At 46.9% G+C, this 18,425-nt stretch overlaps 4 protein-coding genes across 14 annotated transcripts in view; 2 read left to right on the top strand and 2 right to left on the bottom strand.

The window, feature by feature from the left end:
* RHBDF1 (rhomboid 5 homolog 1) overlaps positions 1 to 2,141 on the top strand; it is a 36,277-nt gene extending 34,136 nt beyond the window's left edge. For all 4 annotated transcript variants that reach the window (XM_065644799.1, XM_065644798.1, XM_065644797.1 and 1 more), the window contains 3 exons: positions 153 to 253; positions 487 to 640; positions 1,388 to 2,141. In XM_065644799.1, coding sequence (XP_065500871.1) covers positions 153 to 253; positions 487 to 640; positions 1,388 to 1,807 — 675 coding nt within the window. In that variant the 3' untranslated portion in view covers positions 1,808 to 2,141. The remainder of the gene's footprint in view (positions 1 to 152; positions 254 to 486; positions 641 to 1,387) is intronic.
* A 141-nt stretch (positions 2,142 to 2,282) lies between these two features.
* On the bottom strand, positions 2,283 to 5,603 carry SNRNP25 (small nuclear ribonucleoprotein U11/U12 subunit 25). 7 transcript variants are annotated; one of them, XR_010606980.1, is made up of 8 exons: positions 5,493 to 5,603; positions 5,302 to 5,392; positions 5,122 to 5,227; positions 4,938 to 5,012; positions 3,812 to 3,874; positions 2,811 to 2,939; positions 2,558 to 2,731; positions 2,283 to 2,484 (listed from the first exon to the last, which is right to left on the bottom strand). XR_010606980.1 is itself a non-coding variant. In XM_065644801.1 (6 exons), exons 1-5 carry the CDS (start codon positions 5,601 to 5,603, stop codon positions 3,820 to 3,822), a joined length of 438 nt encoding a protein of 145 aa, XP_065500873.1. In that variant the 3' UTR covers positions 2,283 to 2,484; positions 3,812 to 3,819. The 7 variants fall into 7 exon arrangements, 1 of the variants encoding a protein (XP_065500873.1); XR_010606978.1 differs by having other exon boundaries at positions 2,558 to 2,711; XR_010606979.1 differs by having other exon boundaries at positions 2,558 to 2,711; positions 2,811 to 2,934.
* Positions 5,604 to 5,638: 35 nt separating this feature from the next.
* Positions 5,639 to 6,300, top strand: POLR3K (RNA polymerase III subunit K). Its single transcript, XM_065644802.1, has 3 exons — positions 5,639 to 5,749; positions 5,840 to 5,927; positions 6,008 to 6,300. The coding sequence occupies exons 1-3, from the start codon at positions 5,639 to 5,641 to the stop codon at positions 6,133 to 6,135; spliced, it is 327 nt and encodes a 108-aa protein (XP_065500874.1). The 3' UTR covers positions 6,136 to 6,300.
* Positions 6,301 to 6,715: 415 nt separating this feature from the next.
* GTF3C1 (general transcription factor IIIC subunit 1) overlaps positions 6,716 to 18,425 on the bottom strand; it is a 43,006-nt gene continuing 31,296 nt past the window's right edge. For both annotated transcript variants that reach the window (XM_065644794.1, XM_065644796.1), the window contains exons 28-37: positions 18,284 to 18,346; positions 17,693 to 17,786; positions 16,688 to 16,860; positions 16,240 to 16,524; positions 13,909 to 14,162; positions 12,187 to 12,473; positions 11,056 to 11,692; positions 9,517 to 9,556; positions 8,555 to 8,747; positions 6,716 to 7,081 (exon numbers count right to left, since the gene is read on the bottom strand). In XM_065644794.1, coding sequence (XP_065500866.1) covers positions 6,860 to 7,081; positions 8,555 to 8,747; positions 9,517 to 9,556; positions 11,056 to 11,692; positions 12,187 to 12,473; positions 13,909 to 14,162; positions 16,240 to 16,524; positions 16,688 to 16,860; positions 17,693 to 17,786; positions 18,284 to 18,346 — 2,248 coding nt within the window. In that variant the 3' untranslated portion in view covers positions 6,716 to 6,859. The remainder of the gene's footprint in view (positions 7,082 to 8,554; positions 8,748 to 9,516; positions 9,557 to 11,055; positions 11,693 to 12,186; positions 12,474 to 13,908; positions 14,163 to 16,239; positions 16,525 to 16,687; positions 16,861 to 17,692; positions 17,787 to 18,283; positions 18,347 to 18,425) is intronic.

Here is an 18,425-nt window from a genome sequence, read left to right as displayed (position 1 = left end):
GTGTAACTCGGTAGTGGAGACACGGGCTGGGACTTAATGCAGTGGAGAAGAGTGGGGAGAGTCCCCCTTTCAGAGCAAACTGCAGCCCCTCCCCGGGCCTTGATAAAGGACTGTGCTGGCTGGCGCACCTCACAACCCCTCTTCTGCCCTAGGTGCACTGCATGGATGATGTCTGTGGACTCCTCCCTTTCCTAAATCCAGAAGTCCCTGACCAGTTCTACCGCCTCTGGCTGTCACTTTTCCTCCACGCAGGGTAAGTATAGGTGTAAATCTTCCACTGTTCGTGTGGGGGAACCTGGGGGTGCTGTGAAGGCTGTTCTGGCAGTTCTGAGGGACACGGCAGGGCCTGAGTTTTGTCCCTGCTTAAGTTTACCATGCTGTGTTTGCTGGCGAGGCCACAGCAGGACCTCTCAGCAAAGAACACAAACAAGCACAGGGATGACTTCAGCAGCTGCTGCTTCAGCTCCTGTACTCTGAACTTGGCAGGATCCTGCACTGTCTGGTTTCCATCTGTTTCCAAATGACGATCCTGCGGGACCTAGAGAAGCTGGCAGGATGGCATCGCATCTCTATCATCTACCTGCTCAGTGGCATCACTGGGAACCTTGCCAGTGCAATATTTCTACCCTACAGAGCAGAGGTGGGTCTCCTGCAGACTGGGGTCCCAGTAACTTGCCCTGAACACAAACCTCCTCTACGTGCCTGTGACTCACTGGTGGAGGAAGAGACACCAGCGCTGGGCTCATCTCTGCAGCACATGGCTTGTGCAGATTCGCAGCTGAAGTCTGGCTGCAGTAAGAAGGATCCCTTGTAATGAATGGGGGGCTTGTCCAGCCCCAGGGTAAGAGAGGCCCCCTGGTGGGCTGGGAATTGAGAGCTGGTGCCAGAGACCTTCCACATATGAGTGGCAGGCAGGAGCAGGGTAAAGAGCAGAGCTCACCTTTCCTACAGACTGTCCCTGTCCACATGCCACAGCTGGAGAAGTCAGTCACCATCTGGCTTCACTTCAGAAGACTGCATGGCAGGACCTGGAGGACTATCTTCCAGGTCCTTCAATAAGGAGAAGTACATGGTGTGTGGGGGGAGTCAGGAGATTGCCTTTAAAGGCTTCTCCACTCTGGTGACTTAAACCAGATCTGCCATTTTTAAATATAAAGTCTGTTGTGGTGATTGCTGGCCTCACACCTACCTTGATCCTAAATCAAACCAGGCACCTTTAGCTCATTCAACCCCACTGTAAGGCAGAAGTTGCAGGCTGCGGTGTCTCTTTCCCAAGAAACACTGAACGAGGAGTTGCATGATAAGTAACTGTAATGCCTGGAGCTGGCTGCAGACGCCGGGCAGATGGGATGTGCTTCATGTTACCTGTAATGCTTTTCTTCCACAGGTCGGCCCTGCAGGATCCCAGTTTGGGATTCTGGCGTGTCTCTTTGTGGAGCTCTTCCAGAGTTGGCAGATCCTGGCACGCCCGTGGAGGGCTTTCTTCAAGCTGCTGGCTGTGGTGCTCTTTCTTTTTGCCTTTGGCCTCCTGCCTTGGATTGATAATTTTGCTCACATTTCAGGATTTATCAGTGGTTTCTTCCTCTCCTTTGCCTTCCTGCCCTACATTAGCTTTGGGAAGTTTGATTTATATAGGAAGCGATGCCAAATTATAGTTTTCCAGCTCATCTTCATTGCACTCTTCTCAGGACTTGTGATTCTGTTCTATTTCTACCCCATCAAGTGCGAGTGGTGCGAGTTCCTGACTTGTATACCATTCACAGACAAATTCTGCGAGAAATACGACCTGGATGCACAGCTCCACTGAAAAGCAAAGACTGGCTTCTCGAGCAGGCACTGGAGAGAGACTGTCTTTGCGTTCGCTGTGCCAGTTCCGTGTGGACAAAACCTCTAATCCCATGACACTTCTAACCCTGCCCGTGGTTAATTTAAACTGTCTCCTTAGCACTTGGCAGGCATGTTTTTGCCTTATCTCAGAAGACTCTGAAAACAGAACATTTGTGCCTTGTTCAATTGTATTGAACCTCTTCTGCTGCCATTATTTTTATTACACTAGTTTCAATACTACATTTTTAACCAGAGTTGTTTACTACTGCTAAGGTGGTGATTAAATGGTAAGGTAGCGTTTTAGCTACTGTTAATTGTTCTGCGTAGTCTGGCTACGTTTGTTACTTTATCTCACCTACACTGTTTCATGTACCAGTAGAATGAATCCTTTTCTACCACCCAAAAGCATCAGATGCAGATTTGCAGCTGGAAATAAGGGCCTTAAAAGCCTCAGAAAACTATAAAGTCTCTTTAATCACTGAAAGTCCATTCCATGTACAGCTCAGCAGCAGACATTTCAAACAGCAAACTGCAAGAAGCATGTGAGAGTGTCCATTCCCCTGGAGTTTGTTTCTCCTTGGAATGTTACAACCTTTTCCTCCAGGAACGTGCTGAATCCACATCCTGGTCGTGGTAGGGCTGGATTCTCTGCTCTCTCTGTTGGAGAAAGAGGATATCTGGCAGTGACAATAGTTCCTGCATGCTGGGCTCTCACCAGCACACCACCCACCTGGACAGTCCAGGGGGATCAGCCAGTGCCACAGGTGACTGTGGGGCAGGTGCCTTCTCTCACGACACGTTTTATTACACTGGATGTTGCAAATGTGGACGGCATTGAAAGAAGAAAAGTTACTGTTGTCACAAAGCACCAGTTTCTAACCCAGCTGCAAAACAAAAAGCAAGCCTTTGGAAAAGCTGCTCTTCAGACACAGTGATTTGTGTTATTAGGTGTGGAGGGGAAGCAGAAATAATTTGAGACTTACTAAGCTTGAGAGTCTTGGCCAGGTCTTGTGTTTGTGTGCACAGCTTTCTAAAAATAGCAGTGTAATACCACAATTATGTCTACAGAGGTTACAAACAGGCAAATATACGTGCTCCTAGTGCTGCCTGTGCTGGAAGTATTTTTAAATGCATCAGTTGCACAGAAATACCATGACCAAAAGTTGTCTAGTGGTGTGTCCTGTTTTCTGAGAACACTGAATCGGTTGAACTCAAGCTTCTATAGCCAGAAAATGGAGAAACTGAGAGACAAAAACTACAGGATGTGTAAGCTGAGGTCCCTTTCCCTAACTCCTTGTAGCTTGCAGTAATTAAGGAAGATGGCTCAAAATACACCCCCTGTGCAACAGGAAAGCACAAGCTGTCTTTCCTTGTCGCCTGTGCTCATGCGCAGCTGTGGGACATCTCTGTCAGCTGCAGGTGCTGTGAGCGGAACCAGACCACCAGGACACGGTGGGAGAACAGCCGCTGTTGAGCCACACAGGAGGACCCAGGTGACGTGGGTGATGGCAACTGCCTGTGGCACAGAGACACCTCTGTCCTCCTGGGGGTCAGTCAGCACCCAGCCCCGTTCCTGGCAGTGACTTCAGAGATTCAAAAGCCTTAAAGAAAGCAAAGTTCTTGACGCAGTTACAAGGGCAAACAAAAGAATGCTGCACTCAATGCATCTCGAGACACTGGGGGATCCGATTTGGAGTCTAAACATAAAGTAGAGTTAGAGATACACCACTGCCAGCACTGACATATTGCTGGTGCTGCTCCTGAGGTACGTTAACTGAAGGAGCTGAATTACCATCCCCTGCCCTGAGAGAAGCACAGGCCATGCGACCAGGGTGTGGAAATAGCCCAGAGAGGGCACAAGCCTAATACAGACACAGGCATTTGGAAATGCTCTGCTATACCAGCTGCTGTGAGCCTGAGTGCTAAGGCCTGGGGAAGAGGAACGTGAAGAATGGGCAGCTCTTAATGGATATTTAGGACTTACCTAACAGGTTACTTCCGAAGTTTTTTTATGAAGCTGACCTCATCCCGGTTTCTGATGCCGTACCTGAACAGAGAGTTATGCTGTTACATGCCAGTTTCCCAGGAACCACAGCGTTCAAAATCCTACAGCCTCCTCTTTCCAGGGGGTGATGGATGCCCACCACCACGTGCTGTGCTCTAATGCAGGACAAGTTAAAATTCTCACTTGTGTATGAAGGACATGCTGCCAGCACTGACGGATCTGATCATCTGCGTTTTTAACTGCAACACCCACTTAAATGCAACATTGATCACCCATGGCTCAGTCTTTGAGGACAGCTTTGATTAGGGCTCTCTTGCTAAATTTTAATACTTCTGACATGCTTTTCTTAGTGGTCTGCATGCAGGCTGGCACAGCCAGCGCTGCTGTGTGCAGCAGCTCATGTGCTCAGAAGCAGCTCCTGCCTCCTTGCCCTGAGAATGGGCCTGGAAACGGGGGAGTGATTTGTCAGTGTTGTTAATCGATGGTCTCCGATACGCGGCCAAGCAGGTCAAGAGCCAAACACTCTTACGCTTTATGTGCTCTTTGCTTGTCATTCTTCCACCCTCCTTCCTACATATCCACCTCAGCAGCTCTGCCAAGCCCTCTGTGAGGGTGACCAAGCACTGCAACAAGTTGTCCAGTGAAGTTGTGGAGTCTACATTCCTGAAGATACTCAAAACCCAACGGAGTGCAGTCCTGAGCAACCAGGTCTAGCTGACCCTGCTCTGTTCTACTGCCCTCACACTCGTGCTTTTTCTCACAGGATACCTCAGGTGTAACCTTAGCAAGCACAACCTATTCTGCAGGAGTTTGGCACAGCCAGCCAAGGGGCAACGTGTCTGTGTGCCTTGGTGTGGCCTGAATTGGACAAACACGCTCAGCACAGGACGGCTGTGGCTGAGGAACGACCCGAGGCACTCCTGTCCCGCAGACAGCCCCTCGGGCTGGGTGCAGAGCTGCTCCCATCTGCCAGGCGCGGTCAAGTGCAGGACCGATCTGAGCCAGGGCACACGGTCCCAGGTTAGCGCTGCCTCTGCAGATGCTGCGTGGGCTCCAACGAGGCTTCTCCAGCCCCACAGACACCACAAGAGACTTGATTACTCACTCTCTCAGCTTCTTTCTGTCATCTGCCAGCTTCTCTCCGGCGTAGGTTAAGTGGTACGTCCTCCATATGTACCTCCTAGGGGAAAAACACGGAGGGGGAGCGGCGGGCGGGCCCGCTGCCCGGGGGAAGGTGCTGCGGGGGGCGAGCAGCCCCAACAGCCCGAGCCCCCGCCCGGCCCGCTCACCAGCTGAGGTGCTGCACGCCGCCCTGCCGAGCCTGCCGCAGCTGGACGTGCCGCCGCAGCGCCTTCTTCAGCTCCAGCACCGAGGCGTTCTGCACCACCACCACGGCTGCGGGGGCACAGGGCCCGGTCAGCGCCCCGCCACCCCGCCCGCCGCCCCCGGCCCGCTGCCCCGGGACTCACGCACGATCTCGCCGTCCGCCTTGCAGACGCGCACGGTCATGGCCTGCCCGTACTCCAGCGCCACCTGCGAGCCGATCTCCTCCGCCGTCACCTGCGGGCGGCACGGCCGGGACAGCCGAGCGAGCCGGGGCTGAGTCCCGCCGCCCGGCCCGGCCCGCGCCCGCCCGGCCCGGCCCCGGCCCCGGCCCCACCTGCGGCGGGAGGTCGCAGAGCAGCGGGTCCCGCAGCAGCCGCGCCAGCGCCGCCTGGAACAGCTCCAGCACCTCGGCGTGCGCCAGCTCCTCCTCGGGCTCCGCCGCCATCGCCGGAAGGGGCGGTCGGGGCGGCGGAAGCGGCGATGCTGCTGTTCTGCCCGGCCTGCGGCAACGTGCTGGTGGCCGAGGAGGGGCCGCGCTGCCACCGCTTCGCCTGCACCACCTGCCCCTACGTGCGCAACGTCACGCGGAAGGTGCGGGCGCGGGGCCCGGGGGGGGCGGCGGGCGCGGGGCCCGGGGGGCGCGGCGGCGGGCCCAGGGCCTCCTGACCGGCGGCCCCGCAGGTGACGAGCAGGAAGTACCCGCGGCTGAAGGAGGTGGACGACGTGCTGGGCGGCGCGGCGGCCTGGGAGAACGTGGACTCCACCGCAGGTAGGACCGGGCCGGGCCGGGCCGGGCCGGGGGCGGGCCGGGCCGGGCCTCGCCTGACGCCCCGGTGCCTCGCCCCGCAGAGCCGTGCCCCAAGTGCGAGCACCCCCGCGCCTACTTCATGCAGATCCAGACGCGCTCGGCCGACGAGCCCATGACCACGTTCTACAAGTGCTGCAACGCGCAGTGCGGGCACCGCTGGCGGGACTGAGGGGCCCCCGTGGCGGGGCTGGGCCCCCCGGGCCTTCCCCGGCCGCCCGGGGCCTGAGGGGCCGCGCTGGGCCCGGCCGCTCGCCCTGCGGCCCCGGCCGCTCGCCCTGCGGCCCCGGGAGCCCCGCGGGTTGGGGGGTGACTCTGCAATAAACATCCGCGGGTGGAAGGGCCGGTCTGCTGTGTGCTGCTTTAAACCCGACCGGGGTAGGGCTGCCACATGAAGCCGGACCTCTAGAAGCTGGAGCACTGGCCCTTATTTCACACAGCGCCGCGGTTCTAAAAGCACAGGTAATAAATTAGTGCCTGCACACCAAGAAACCAGCGTTGAAAATACAGGTGGACATTAAGGTAGCTAAGCTAAAGAAGAGTTACCAAACCTCAGCAGTGAAAGAGAAAGCAAAGCAAAGGTGAAGTGTCACTGCTGGGGCCTTGTGGGGAGGAAAAAAAAAGAAAAAGGGGCCTTTGCTATTCCCTGTGGAAACCACATCACTGTGAACTATATGCTTTACAAGTAATTATTGGTAAAAAGAGAATATACTTAAAGTGGTATTGAGTATTACCTGTATCTTAACATTAGGTTTTATTCTCAGTTTAAATACACTCAAAAGTAAAAAAGATATATAACTTAAAAACATGATGGAGCACAAATTGTAATATTTAATCTGCATCAACACTCACTCTTACAGGACAAACCAATTTAATGTGACTCAGCTTTACCTCTTTTATACAGGGATAATCTGCACCCATTTATTCCAGTTCATTTCGCCAGGGAACACCCTTCCCAGCCTGAGAGTACAGTCTATTGTAGGCTCATAGTATATTGTTGGGGTTTCGCTCAGTTTGGGATTGTGTAGCTGTTCTTCCACAACTGGCTGAGAAAAGAGCGACACCAGGGACGGCTTCTTCATGTGGAATCGTCTGATACAACCGAGCGTTTCCAGACCCTGCAGAAAAATTCACATATTTTAGCTTGAGCAGTTGCACTGAAAAAAAAAATGGACTGAATGCTGTTCTACCTAGAGGGTTCTCAGAAATGTTAGATAATTGATACTAAAAGTGGCTTCATGCCACCTCCTCAGGAGGCCGTGGGATGGCGAAGGTTACAGCACAACAAAGCAAGTTCACGTAGCTGGGTGTCTGCTCACTTGTCACTTTGAGCGCAGCGGCTGACATCTGGATACAGATGCAGAACACATGTTCAACAACAGATCTCAACATTTAGGACCAGTTCCAAATCATTTAAGGCTGGTATAGATGTAAATCCCAGACTTCTGGGTCAGTTCTTGCAAACAGGTTAGTGTTCGTTCCCACAGCAACACCCCACAAGGCCACTGATATGCTGAAAACATTCGATGTACGTTCAGTAAGCTCACAGAGGTCTGCATCTAGATTTACTAACACTTGGTATATTACAGATAAAAGCTCCGTCTATGGTTTTAAAACCTGTTCTTATCAAATTAATTGGCAGAGAAGTTAGATTCAAGTTCTGCAATCTGTAAAATGTACAAGTAATTCCTTGACTTTGTGGACGTGAATAGAAGTTGCCTGGGGATCTGTACCGCTCCGTGCTGCTGCTGCTCTGCCTGTGCCCTAACCCCAGCTGCCCAGCAGTGTTGCCGTGGCACGGGACACACGGACAAGCTGTGCTGAAACACCCAGGAGACAGGATGGCTGCTCGGTGTGTGATTGGTCATAAACACAACTTGCCTTGTCACCAAAATGCGTGAGCCTTTGGGCAGAAATGTGGCATCAGTAAGGGAAGTCACACTGATGGGAAGGACTGCAATACTACTGCTCTACTTCAGATTTTGAATCATTGTTAGAGGAAAAAAAAGAAGTTAAATTTGTAATATAGCAATGGTGCCAAGATGTGGGGAAAAATATGAGAAACTCAAATTTTCTCACCATGTATTGTTTTACAGTTAAGAACGTATGCCTTTAAGCAGGTCTGTCAGGACAGAAGGTCTTATTTCCAGTACTGTCCAGGAGACACATTTCAGTCTGATTCTTATGTCAAAGACTACCCATCTCAAAGGCTTATAAGGAAAAAATTAAGATAAACTCTATGGTGATAAAGACTGCATTAAACAGCCCAACTTAATATTTCACAGTGACAAGCCACCACCCTTCAATAACCAAACAGAATTTCAATTGCATCTACAGCCATTTCAGAAGCAAGGTCAAACTTTAAAATCAGGCATACGGTAATTCCAAGGCCGGGTAAAGCAGCTTCCTTCCTTCCTTGTTGCGATCAGTAACTTGCTCTGGCTTTGCTTAATTTGCACTAGAGGGAGAAGATTGTTTTTCATGGTTCATTCACAATCCCATTTTCCTGGGACTTCCAGCAAAGCACCTGCTGACTCTTAAGTGTGGAAGCTGAGCCAGATTAAAATTCACGCAGGTGATGGCTCACGTACCTGCAGTATCTCTTGGACAGCAACAGGCTGCAGCACCCCCGCGTAATGCTGCAGCAGTGTGCCCTCCGTCACGCCTGGCTTTGTCATGATGTGGTAGAGCACAGCTTCCATCATCCCCTTACACACAGGCTTATTCAGGTTCCCATCCACAATCCTCCATGGTCTCCCAATAAAGCAGACATTCTCGCAGGCCCTGCAAAAGACAATTTAAAGTCAGCTCTGTCAGGAATTGCTATTCTAGATTCTCCATCATCATATTTTCTAATAGAAATTCTTACTACATCCACTGCCAGTGTTTGCTCACATCCTAGGTGTAAATTCCGCAGCTGTTCAGAGTATGGGCAGAGACTGGTGCTGATCTACTTGACAGTTCCACAGACGTGTGGAACACATGAGGTGTTCACCACCTGAGAAACACTTTTAGCTCCATTATACCACCCAACAACTACCTTGAGTCTGGATGACCAGGAAAGCTTTCTTTCATGTGTTTGTTTGTCACTAGCTCTAATATCCTTCAAAAGTTATCCAAGACCAGCTTCAGTCTGCAACATGCAGCAACAGTGCTCAGATAGGAAACTGAATTCATCATTTCAGAGTCAAAAGACAGACCCTGCATCAAAATTCACATTTCACATATTGCAGTTTCTCCAGGCCTTTCCTGGGCATGTGGAAGCTGAGACTCTCTGACACTGGACATATTTGAGAAAGAAAATTAATTTTGTTCCACTGATATTTAGGAGCTAGTTGGTTTTTGGCAAAAAACATGTATCGGAATTTTTTTCAGCATGCATATGAACATGAGTAACATTAAGAAAAACAATGGAGGAAAGCACAGAGCTTCTCCATCATCAATGCTTGATACCCATCAAAGCAAAAAACCAAAGGTTTGCAAAGCATTTGCTTCCAGACATTATTTTGGTAGCACTAAGTGTTTAGTTATTCTGCCAATCTCTGTTACTCACCGGTCCCTGGCTGCCTGGGATACATCTGTCATAGAACTTCCTGGAAAGAAAAGAACACATAGTTTTTAATTAATCTAAACTCTAAACAGTGTAAAATGCAACCGCTTGTGCTAGAAAGTACCACAAACAAACTAGGGCAGGTGGTGTTCTGGGTTGCATAGGGAGCTCTGAGCTCTGCTTGACCTGCCTGCAGCTGTCCCACATCTTCTCATGGCGACAGCTGGCTGCTCCAGCAACACCTTTGTGCTTCCATTCCCAAATCACAGCAAGAAATTTTATTCCTAGAAGTCTGATGACATGACTGAACAACAGTCTGCAGATGGAGAGAATGGAGTTTCACACCGAGCTACGCAGGGTCCTGGCCTGCAAGCACTCAGAGGCTTGTTTAACGTGATGCTCCTCCTCATCATACAGAAGTTGAGCACAAGTCTGAGTAGCTGTTGACTGAGGACTCGAGAATGCGCACTCAAGATTCCAGCAGGGCTCAGTTTCAAAGTGAAGGCTGTCTCTGCAGCTTCCATTCTGCATTATGTCATGGGTTTTAATTACATGATTACTTAATGTAGGTACTTCCACCACGCCCAGAGGCTGACAGCTTTGGCTTAAGCACATGGAAACTCTTCAGCAGCAAGACCAGTAAGAACTCTGTGCTTGATAACGTAACTGTTATTTTTTCCCTTCTGTATTACAAACAAGTAAAGGAAGTTAAATCGAAACAATACTTCAGTGGTTCCATGTTAAGAACTACTGAGGTATTTGCTGCTCAGACAGCTGAGTCCATTTCCTGCAGGAAGGCTCCAATTAAACACTATCAAGGTCTAAGACTCTACGATCAGTCTGCACCAATTCGCATGCCATCCTGCAGCTGTAAACGTGGGTAACGGCAGATCTTGGCAAAACACCACACAAGCAGTTAACTTGTGATTCAGTCTGAAATCAGAGCTGATAACAACAAAACCAAAATAAAAGCCCCAACAACCTACTTAATGTGAAGCTTGGCAAGAACTACTAGCTATTAAAAAACAAAACTGGCAGTAAAAAGGAAATGAAAATGAAGTCAAATTGGGTTACAAACGAGGCTATTAATCTTCTCACTGGTATGCGGTGCTTTCTGGTGGGTGGTTTAATGACTTTACAACTTTCAGTCATGGGCATTCTAGTTAAATGTACACCAGAAGCACCGCGTTTTGTAGGTTTAGAGGTGTCTAGCCTTTGGACTGAAGCCAGAGATGCAGATGCAAATATGTTTTTGGAGAAGAGTAAGGCATAGAAATGAATTTCTAAGGAAAACACTTTTCTGGACTAGTCATGAACATTCCAGCAATAGCCATAGGAAGGAATCTGTGATGTACTTCAAATCTCCAAGACCTCCCAGATCAAGTAGTGTTGTGCCACTTCATCTGTGAGAAATGACAACTTCTCTCACTGGTACGGCTTCATAAAGAATCTAGTACTTGCTTATAAAATGGAGCTACCCATTTGGGATCAACTGATGATGAGCTGGTCTCTATTTCTTGGATGCAGAGAGCTCCTACTTACCTTTAGAGACTCCTGGGTTCTCCTCTAAGTAGGAAAGATCATCATCCTGCTCATTAGCTGATTGCCCAAGGCCAGGGATCTGCTTGTTGTGCTCAGGGCTGAGCTCATCATTCTCTACTTCAAGCTCTTTGTCATCACAATGAGATTTATCGTGTTTCTTGTAAGTGTCCATATCCACAGCATCTGGGTGTTCCGCCTGCCCTCCCAGGGAGCCTGTTTCTTCATCCGTGATTACAGCTTCCATCCTTGTAACAGGATCAGTTACACCCGCATCAAAGTTACATTCATTCGCACTTCCCAAACCACTCTGTGAAACCTTGCAGAGTTGATTGCCATCTTGAAGGACATCATTCTGAGTCTTGCATCTCTTCCTCGGGGGTTCTTCATCACTGATAGATAGCATGTCCTTCCCCAGCTGCTCCTCCTCTCTTGAACGTTCCTCTCCCTTCTCTGGGTCTGTGGGCAGGCGATCCTGTTGGACATCTGGGAGGGTGCTGTCTGCGCCTTGCTGATCACAATCATCTGGTTTGTTCTTCAGACAAACTGAATGTAATAGCCATGGCTTGGCAAATACTATTGCAACCAGTCTTACAGTGTGGCCTCCTACTTCTAAAACCTGCTGCATTTCAATAAGGTCCTATTGGGGGGGGAAAAAAAAGTTATCTCAGGAACTTTCACTGGAAAATGTCAGTTTAACCAAATATCATGGAATTGCCATCCTTAACTGGCAGCAAAGAAGAAGAGCTTAGTAGAGCATTCAGTTTTCTGTCCTGCTGCACTGAAGTTGAAAAGATGTTTTGCCCCTTCAACTTTTCTGAAATTACAGCACAACATTTTTTGTTCAGCTTAAATTGAAATGTAACAGGCATAGAGTATTTTGCTTCCAAAGGTGAATGTTAGTACCCTAGATTTCTGAAATGCCTCATCTCTGACTAAGTGCTGCTTTAATTTTTGCTCTTCCTACATTTGAGGCAAGACAGCTATCAGGTATTGGTATGTGATCTCTTGCCCAATAGAAATAGCTTTGTTCAGTTTATATTTGCTTCCTACAGCCTGTAAGATTGTCCTGTTCAAGGGGAATACTAAACATGCAGACATTAATGTACAGAAAGCAGCTGGCTGTAAAACCACCTGAATGTACTGCTCCAAGCTCCTGGTGCGTTCAGGTTCCACCTCTTCATAGCTGCAGAAACGTTTGCTCAGCTCAGCTTTGCAAATTCCAAAGTGGGAAGTTGCCTCTATTGCATTACGGATGTCCAGAACAGCAGCTGCATCTCTGGGACTATAGCCATAACGCTCGGTACACTCATGAAGAAATTGATCAACCTCATAATTTTCTTCCTGGACTTTTATCAGCCTGGTAAAAGTTTCAGGGAGGCAGGAGACTCCCACAACCATGTTGTCAAGCAGAGAAGAAACTGCAAATCAAATAAAAACCAAGTGTATAAGCTGTGAAACAGCTGCTACTATGCAATACATTATAGAAATATAAATACTCTGAAACAGACAGATGAGAGGTGTTCTAGACTACTCCAATTAAAAACAGAGCTCAGTTTTCCATGTTCATTGCTGCTGTTCCCTTTTTTTCTTGCTGCCTTACGTATTTGTCTCGGAAAAGCCCTGTAGAAGAGCAAGCTGGTTTACAAGGGCTTGCCCTCATATCAGAGTGAAGTATCGCTGAAAGGCACCGCAGACTTACTGGTATTCCCTCTAACACTGGGTCAGCTGAACTCTAAGTTAATGAGAGAATCATCTCCTTTTTTCTGGAAGAAGGTCAAGTGAAAAATCTAGGGCAAGGAAATGCTATGGAGGACCCTATTAATCAAAAAATTGGAAGCAGCTGGTCCATGGCAGAAAGCTATTGGCCAAATATGGTATAAGCTACACGTTGACAATATCTTAGTACAATTCGTATAACAAGGCATCTCTGCACAAAACTGCCCCCACTGTGCCGAGTATTGAGAAACTGAAGCGGTGTAACACCTTTTTCCAGTCCCCGATGATTAGAGGGCAGCTTTGGCACCATTCCTACCTGCTCCCACCCTTTTATCTGCAGGCTGCCTTTACACCACTCCTTGTGGGACACTCACACGGCAGCTGCACTTTGACAGCTGCGGAAAAATGAGAACAACTGTAATGAACCATCAAGCCAGCAGACCTGGAGGGCATGTGTGGCAGCAGAGATAGGAGAAAGATTTTCTATTTTACCTCTACCACAACAGTGATAGGAATGGGCAGGGACAGCATTAGGCCTTCCAACTAAAGACCTGAACAGCTAAAGGCTTTCCTGGATGCATTTGCATCAGAGCTGAAAGGGAGATGCTCTTCAAGAAGGAACAGTGCTGATAAATTGCAAATATTCAGGCTCTGAATGTTATCAAAATGTTTAACTTACTGTAGGTAAAAGGCCAGAGACTGGACAGCACTATTACAAGCACTTGCATGAGACAGGTAAATGTGAATTTCCATTCAAGGAGCTCTGAAAGATTTTGTTTTCTCTTTACAGAAAGGAGAGCCTGGGTGTGACATAATATGGTATTTAAGTTGCAGAAGGGACTGAAAAACCTCCTGGAGATGGGATAACAGAGCAGAGGACAGACCTTCTCATTGGATTAATAGTTTCATACAACATGAAATACAGGCAAGGACTCGTTACCAACAAAAGGTGCTCTTGTAAGTCAGCCACCAGTTTGGTTTTAAGTCAGGAGAGAAACCATTAGAAGGCAAACTGCCATGTGTCATGAAAAAAGAATGTTCCTTTAGCAGGCTTTGCTCAGATCAGTTCCTCAGCTCATGAGTTCACTATCTTTCCTGCTCCAACCAGCTTCTGTGTACGTTAGGCCAGACACTAACCTGGAGAGCTGAGTCTTCCTGGAACTGGAGTACACCGCAGCTTCACCTTCACCTGGCAGGAGTTGACCACAATATTGTCACTGGGGCTCAGATTGCGCGTGCTGACAATTCCAGGGGCATAGTAGCCTCTCATCAGTAAGTAATTGGTGTGAGATGCTTGACGAGCTTTTACTTCTATTCTCCGTTTGCCTCCAGAGCTGTCATCATCGTCATCATCATCGTCATCATCATCCTCAAGTCCTTCTTTACCCAAACTACAGCAAACAGAGGTGTTATGTTTGTTGGGTTTTTTTCTCAAAAGAAGAAAGTGATCCATTTTACTCAGCAGAGCAGGAACACGTGTTATTCTGCATTCTAGTATTTAGTTATGAACAGCTGTGGGTATGTTCACAGCAGGCTGATTTAAAGTGCCGAGAACAAGCAACTATAGAAAAGAAAATGCACTAAAGATCCCTGGAAAAGGAAACTTTCTCTTTTTTGCAAACATGTTGAAATGAACCCAAAATATCTCAGCTTACAGTGCTGAACCTCTTTGGCTCAGCAGCCACTTCATCATGAGGGAACATCTGTCAGAGCACAAAGGCGGAGAACAGAAGCGATACTGCAGTATAGGGCAGACTGTTTATTTTTAAAGGAGAAAAGGAGAAGAATTACAGACCAAACACTTCCGTTACTTTAAAAACAAAAACAAAAAAACCAAACCAAAACAACCACACAAAAAACCCAAACCAAAACACAAAACAAACCCACAAAACCCAACCAAATATAAAAAACCAAACCACCAACAAAAAAAGCAACATAAACCAAACTGCAGACAGCCTCAAAGTAAAGAAAGAATAGTAGTAGCAGCCATAATAGATTTCCCAGAGAGAAATTTAGTCAAAGCAACACTATTTCTTTGTCGGACATGACAAGAGCCATTATGAATAAAGGTGAAGGCTCTGAACAACCTGATCTAGCTCTGAAGTTGCCTCTGTTTTAAGCAGGTTATGCCAGAGATAACGAAAGGTTCCTTCCAGCCTTTTAAAAGAAGGTACTTAAGGTTTAACGTGTCTTAGAAAACACATTTAAAACCAAAAGGGAACATATAGTTTAGAAAAAATAGTGCTAGTACATAACCAGTTGGAAAACTGGACTCAGATGCCTGCACTCAGCAATGGGACTCCTCCAGGGTTCAGTGTATTTTTGCTAATGACCTGGGTGATAAAATAGCTTATGAAGTTTGCTTAGGATCACCAAACTGGAGAGGCTGCAAGTTTATGAGATGGCATGATTTACATTGAGAACACTTCCAGCAAACTGGAGAAATAGTCTGGAAAAGAGCAGGAAGCAATTTCATACGGAGAAATGCATGTTATTTATTTCATAGTACTGTGCACCTGTCCCCACCCTGAAGGGGAACAATCAGCTAGGTAAAGGAAAAAAATACTTGTCAGGAATAACAAGAATCATTTTTTTGGGGGGGCAAGGGAGGGCGGGCAAGATCGCAGCTATTCATCATCCTGGGATGTGTTAGCAGGCATTTCACCTGCAGAGCGTGATGGAATTGGCACAGACCTGGCAGCAAGACCATGGCGTTTTTATCACAGTTCAGTCCAGAGGAAAATAATGAGGAAGAAACAGATCTGGATAACATGAGTAACATAGCAAACCCACAACTACGGCACTGAAGCAGCCCATTTTAAAGAATAATTTCTTATGGGAGGAGGACTAAGATAACAATCTTCTAATAGGTAATAAGCTGCTTTAAAGAGAAAGAGAACAAAGAATTTTCTGTGTATATTGGCAATATAACAGGAAGAAACACCTTAAACTACAGCAAGAGATTTTAGTTGCACTCTAAGAAAACACATAATGATTGTAAAAATAACTGTTCATAGGATTAGTCTGCCTAGGGCGAGAATTTCAGTTTCAGTTTCAGTGGTATTCAATTAACTGGAGGTTTAAAAAAAAAAAATCAAAGGAGAGACAGGTTTCACTGATAAAGCTGAAACCTTGTAACTAATCCTCCTTAGTCCTTGAAATGGGAAGGTATGTTGATGAGAATGCTCATCTGGCACGCACTGCTCTCCTTTCCACATCAGCTCTGATGGCAGTGAAGTGCCCGGCAATTTAAATGTCACGAACGCGAAGGCAAATGCACTCCAAGGCTATAATGACAGGCACTAACTAAAGTGCCATTAACTCTTCAGAATGATCCCTCAGAAATAAAAACCTAAACAACATCACAGTGAAGCATGCCACAATACAGTGCAGAAAATGCTAATGCCTGCCCAGTTTCATCCAAGTTACCCCCAAACTGTATTTACTAATAGAAATAACAGTGTTTACCTTTTTATCACTTCATTTTCCACCATAGTGCTGTCCAGCACAACTATCTGCTCTGGGATTCTCACGTTCACAGATACAAGTCCCAGGGAGAACAGGGAAAGCATCGCTGCACACTGGCCACCAGGTCCTTCCATAGGAAATGCAATCATGTCGTCTGATGCTTTGTTTTCTTGATCTTTAAACGAGAAGTGATCTGGCTGGTCTGATTTTTCAGCATTCTTGAGCTTCTCGAGGAACTGAAAGGACTCTGTACAAATTGTACTGGGAAACCGCCATGTAAAAACTCTGGACAAAAAGAAAAATTCAGAGAAGCGCAAGATTATCAATCTGTTCTTACTGCATATGAATTTTAGACCCAAGGTAGCACAGAGCGGCCCAATAGTTAAAGCATGCCTGGGTAGATTCTTTTATTTGCTCAAACATCAACAGTGACCTTTCTGACACCTACCTGTAGTAACTCTGAGACAGCTGATAGGACATGGGTACAAAAGGCAAAGCCCGGCTTTTCTTTGGACCCAATGTGTGGTTTACTCGACGGCGATTGACCAAGCTCCTCTTCTGACACTCCAGGAAAGCCTTCACAAGAATGTCATCCCGGTACTCCCGGTACAAACGAAATGTCTGCAAAAAACCCCCATTCAACATAAAAGGCCGTGTTAGCTCTGAATCCACTGTTAGGCTCACCGACTTGAGGTTTACGTAACTAAATGAATATGGAGCTACAAGCCACAACGTAAACGTTATATATACATTTACTTCACTGTTCTATTCCTTTTATGGACTTCCAGGCCTTCCACAGTAAATGCCAATTAAATTAACTAAATGCTATACAACATCTGATATTCAAAATGGGATTCCACTAGAATTAAACGTATAAAAAAACGCTCATCTGCAACACATTTTGGTAAATTCTTCCCATCATTTTACCAGGAATACATGCTTCTATGAGCTTGGCTTTCTGGGCTCCACTCTGCCTGCTCGAGAGATATTAAACTCCCTTTGAACTTCTACTTTTTTTTAAGTGCCTGACTGATAGATAATCTATTTTTGTGGTCTCCAACTGAAGGAGAGGCTCTCCAACACCAGTGTCAGCTGGACACTAGGACTGTCTTTGTGATTTCTCCTCCAGAGTGTAATTCTGACTGCTCACGTGGGCACTAAATCATTATACAGTTTGACCCAATGAAGGGATGTGGAGTTTATTTCATATGGTTTTTGGGGATTGCTTCAACCTCACATCTTGCAATCTCATCCTCAGAGAGAAAAGCAACATACTGAAAATCTGGAGACAATATACCATTTCCTAAAAGCAGAAGAGAGTAATCCCCACAGAACTGATACAAATCTAAGTTTCTGAGTTTCTTTTCTCCTGTTTGAAAAAGGCATATATCAAGGGGGAAGGAGAAACTCTTCAGGGTTGTACAATCAGTAAAGTTTGGTCCAGATACTGTACCTGAAATGACTGGCAAGATTTCATTTGGTTATCTGAGAGCGCCAAAGTGCTCTGAATCAAATTCTGTAGCACTAGAAAATGAATATCATAGACACTGAAAGAAAAAAAACCAAAAATGTTTATTCATGATGATTATGAGTTACCTAACTTAAACTAGCACAAAAATACACAAACTCAATCACCTGCTTCTGAAATAGAGGCATAAAGGCATGAGACCACTACAGCTGAGGATCAATCATGTAAAGGAGCCTCTTGCATTTTCCATGACCTTCCACCCTGAAGTTTTGCATCAGTCCAGATAATCAGACCCAAAACAAAGTTCTCTCTGTTAACATCTCCTCCTCTTAAGGCATAGCACCCACACAGAAAACATACACTGTTGTCTTAATGCTAACAGAGCACCATTTTGAGAAGGGCACTGCTGCTGTCATTTTATTCATCAAATCTATAATCCTTTACTAAATTTATACACTGCGACAAACAGATGAAAAACATACTGAATTAGAAGACTATATATACGATTTTCACAGATGCGAGGGCTGACGTGACCTTGGAGTCCTAATGGGAAAAACTGATGCTACTGCTGCTCACCTGCTTAGACTGTCCTCCTTTGTGTTCTGATCGGTGTCTTCCCCGATCGCCAAAACTCGAAATCTAGGGAAGGGAAGGGAGAAGAAAACACTGAAACGAAACTAACATTCTGTGATTTCATACCATCCACAAAACCCAGAGG

This window comes from Caloenas nicobarica, chromosome 14 (assembly GCF_036013445.1).
Source record: "Caloenas nicobarica isolate bCalNic1 chromosome 14, bCalNic1.hap1, whole genome shotgun sequence".
NCBI classification, from domain to species: domain Eukaryota; kingdom Metazoa; phylum Chordata; class Aves; order Columbiformes; family Columbidae; genus Caloenas; species Caloenas nicobarica.
This window is presented reverse-complemented; position numbering and strand designations above follow the sequence as displayed.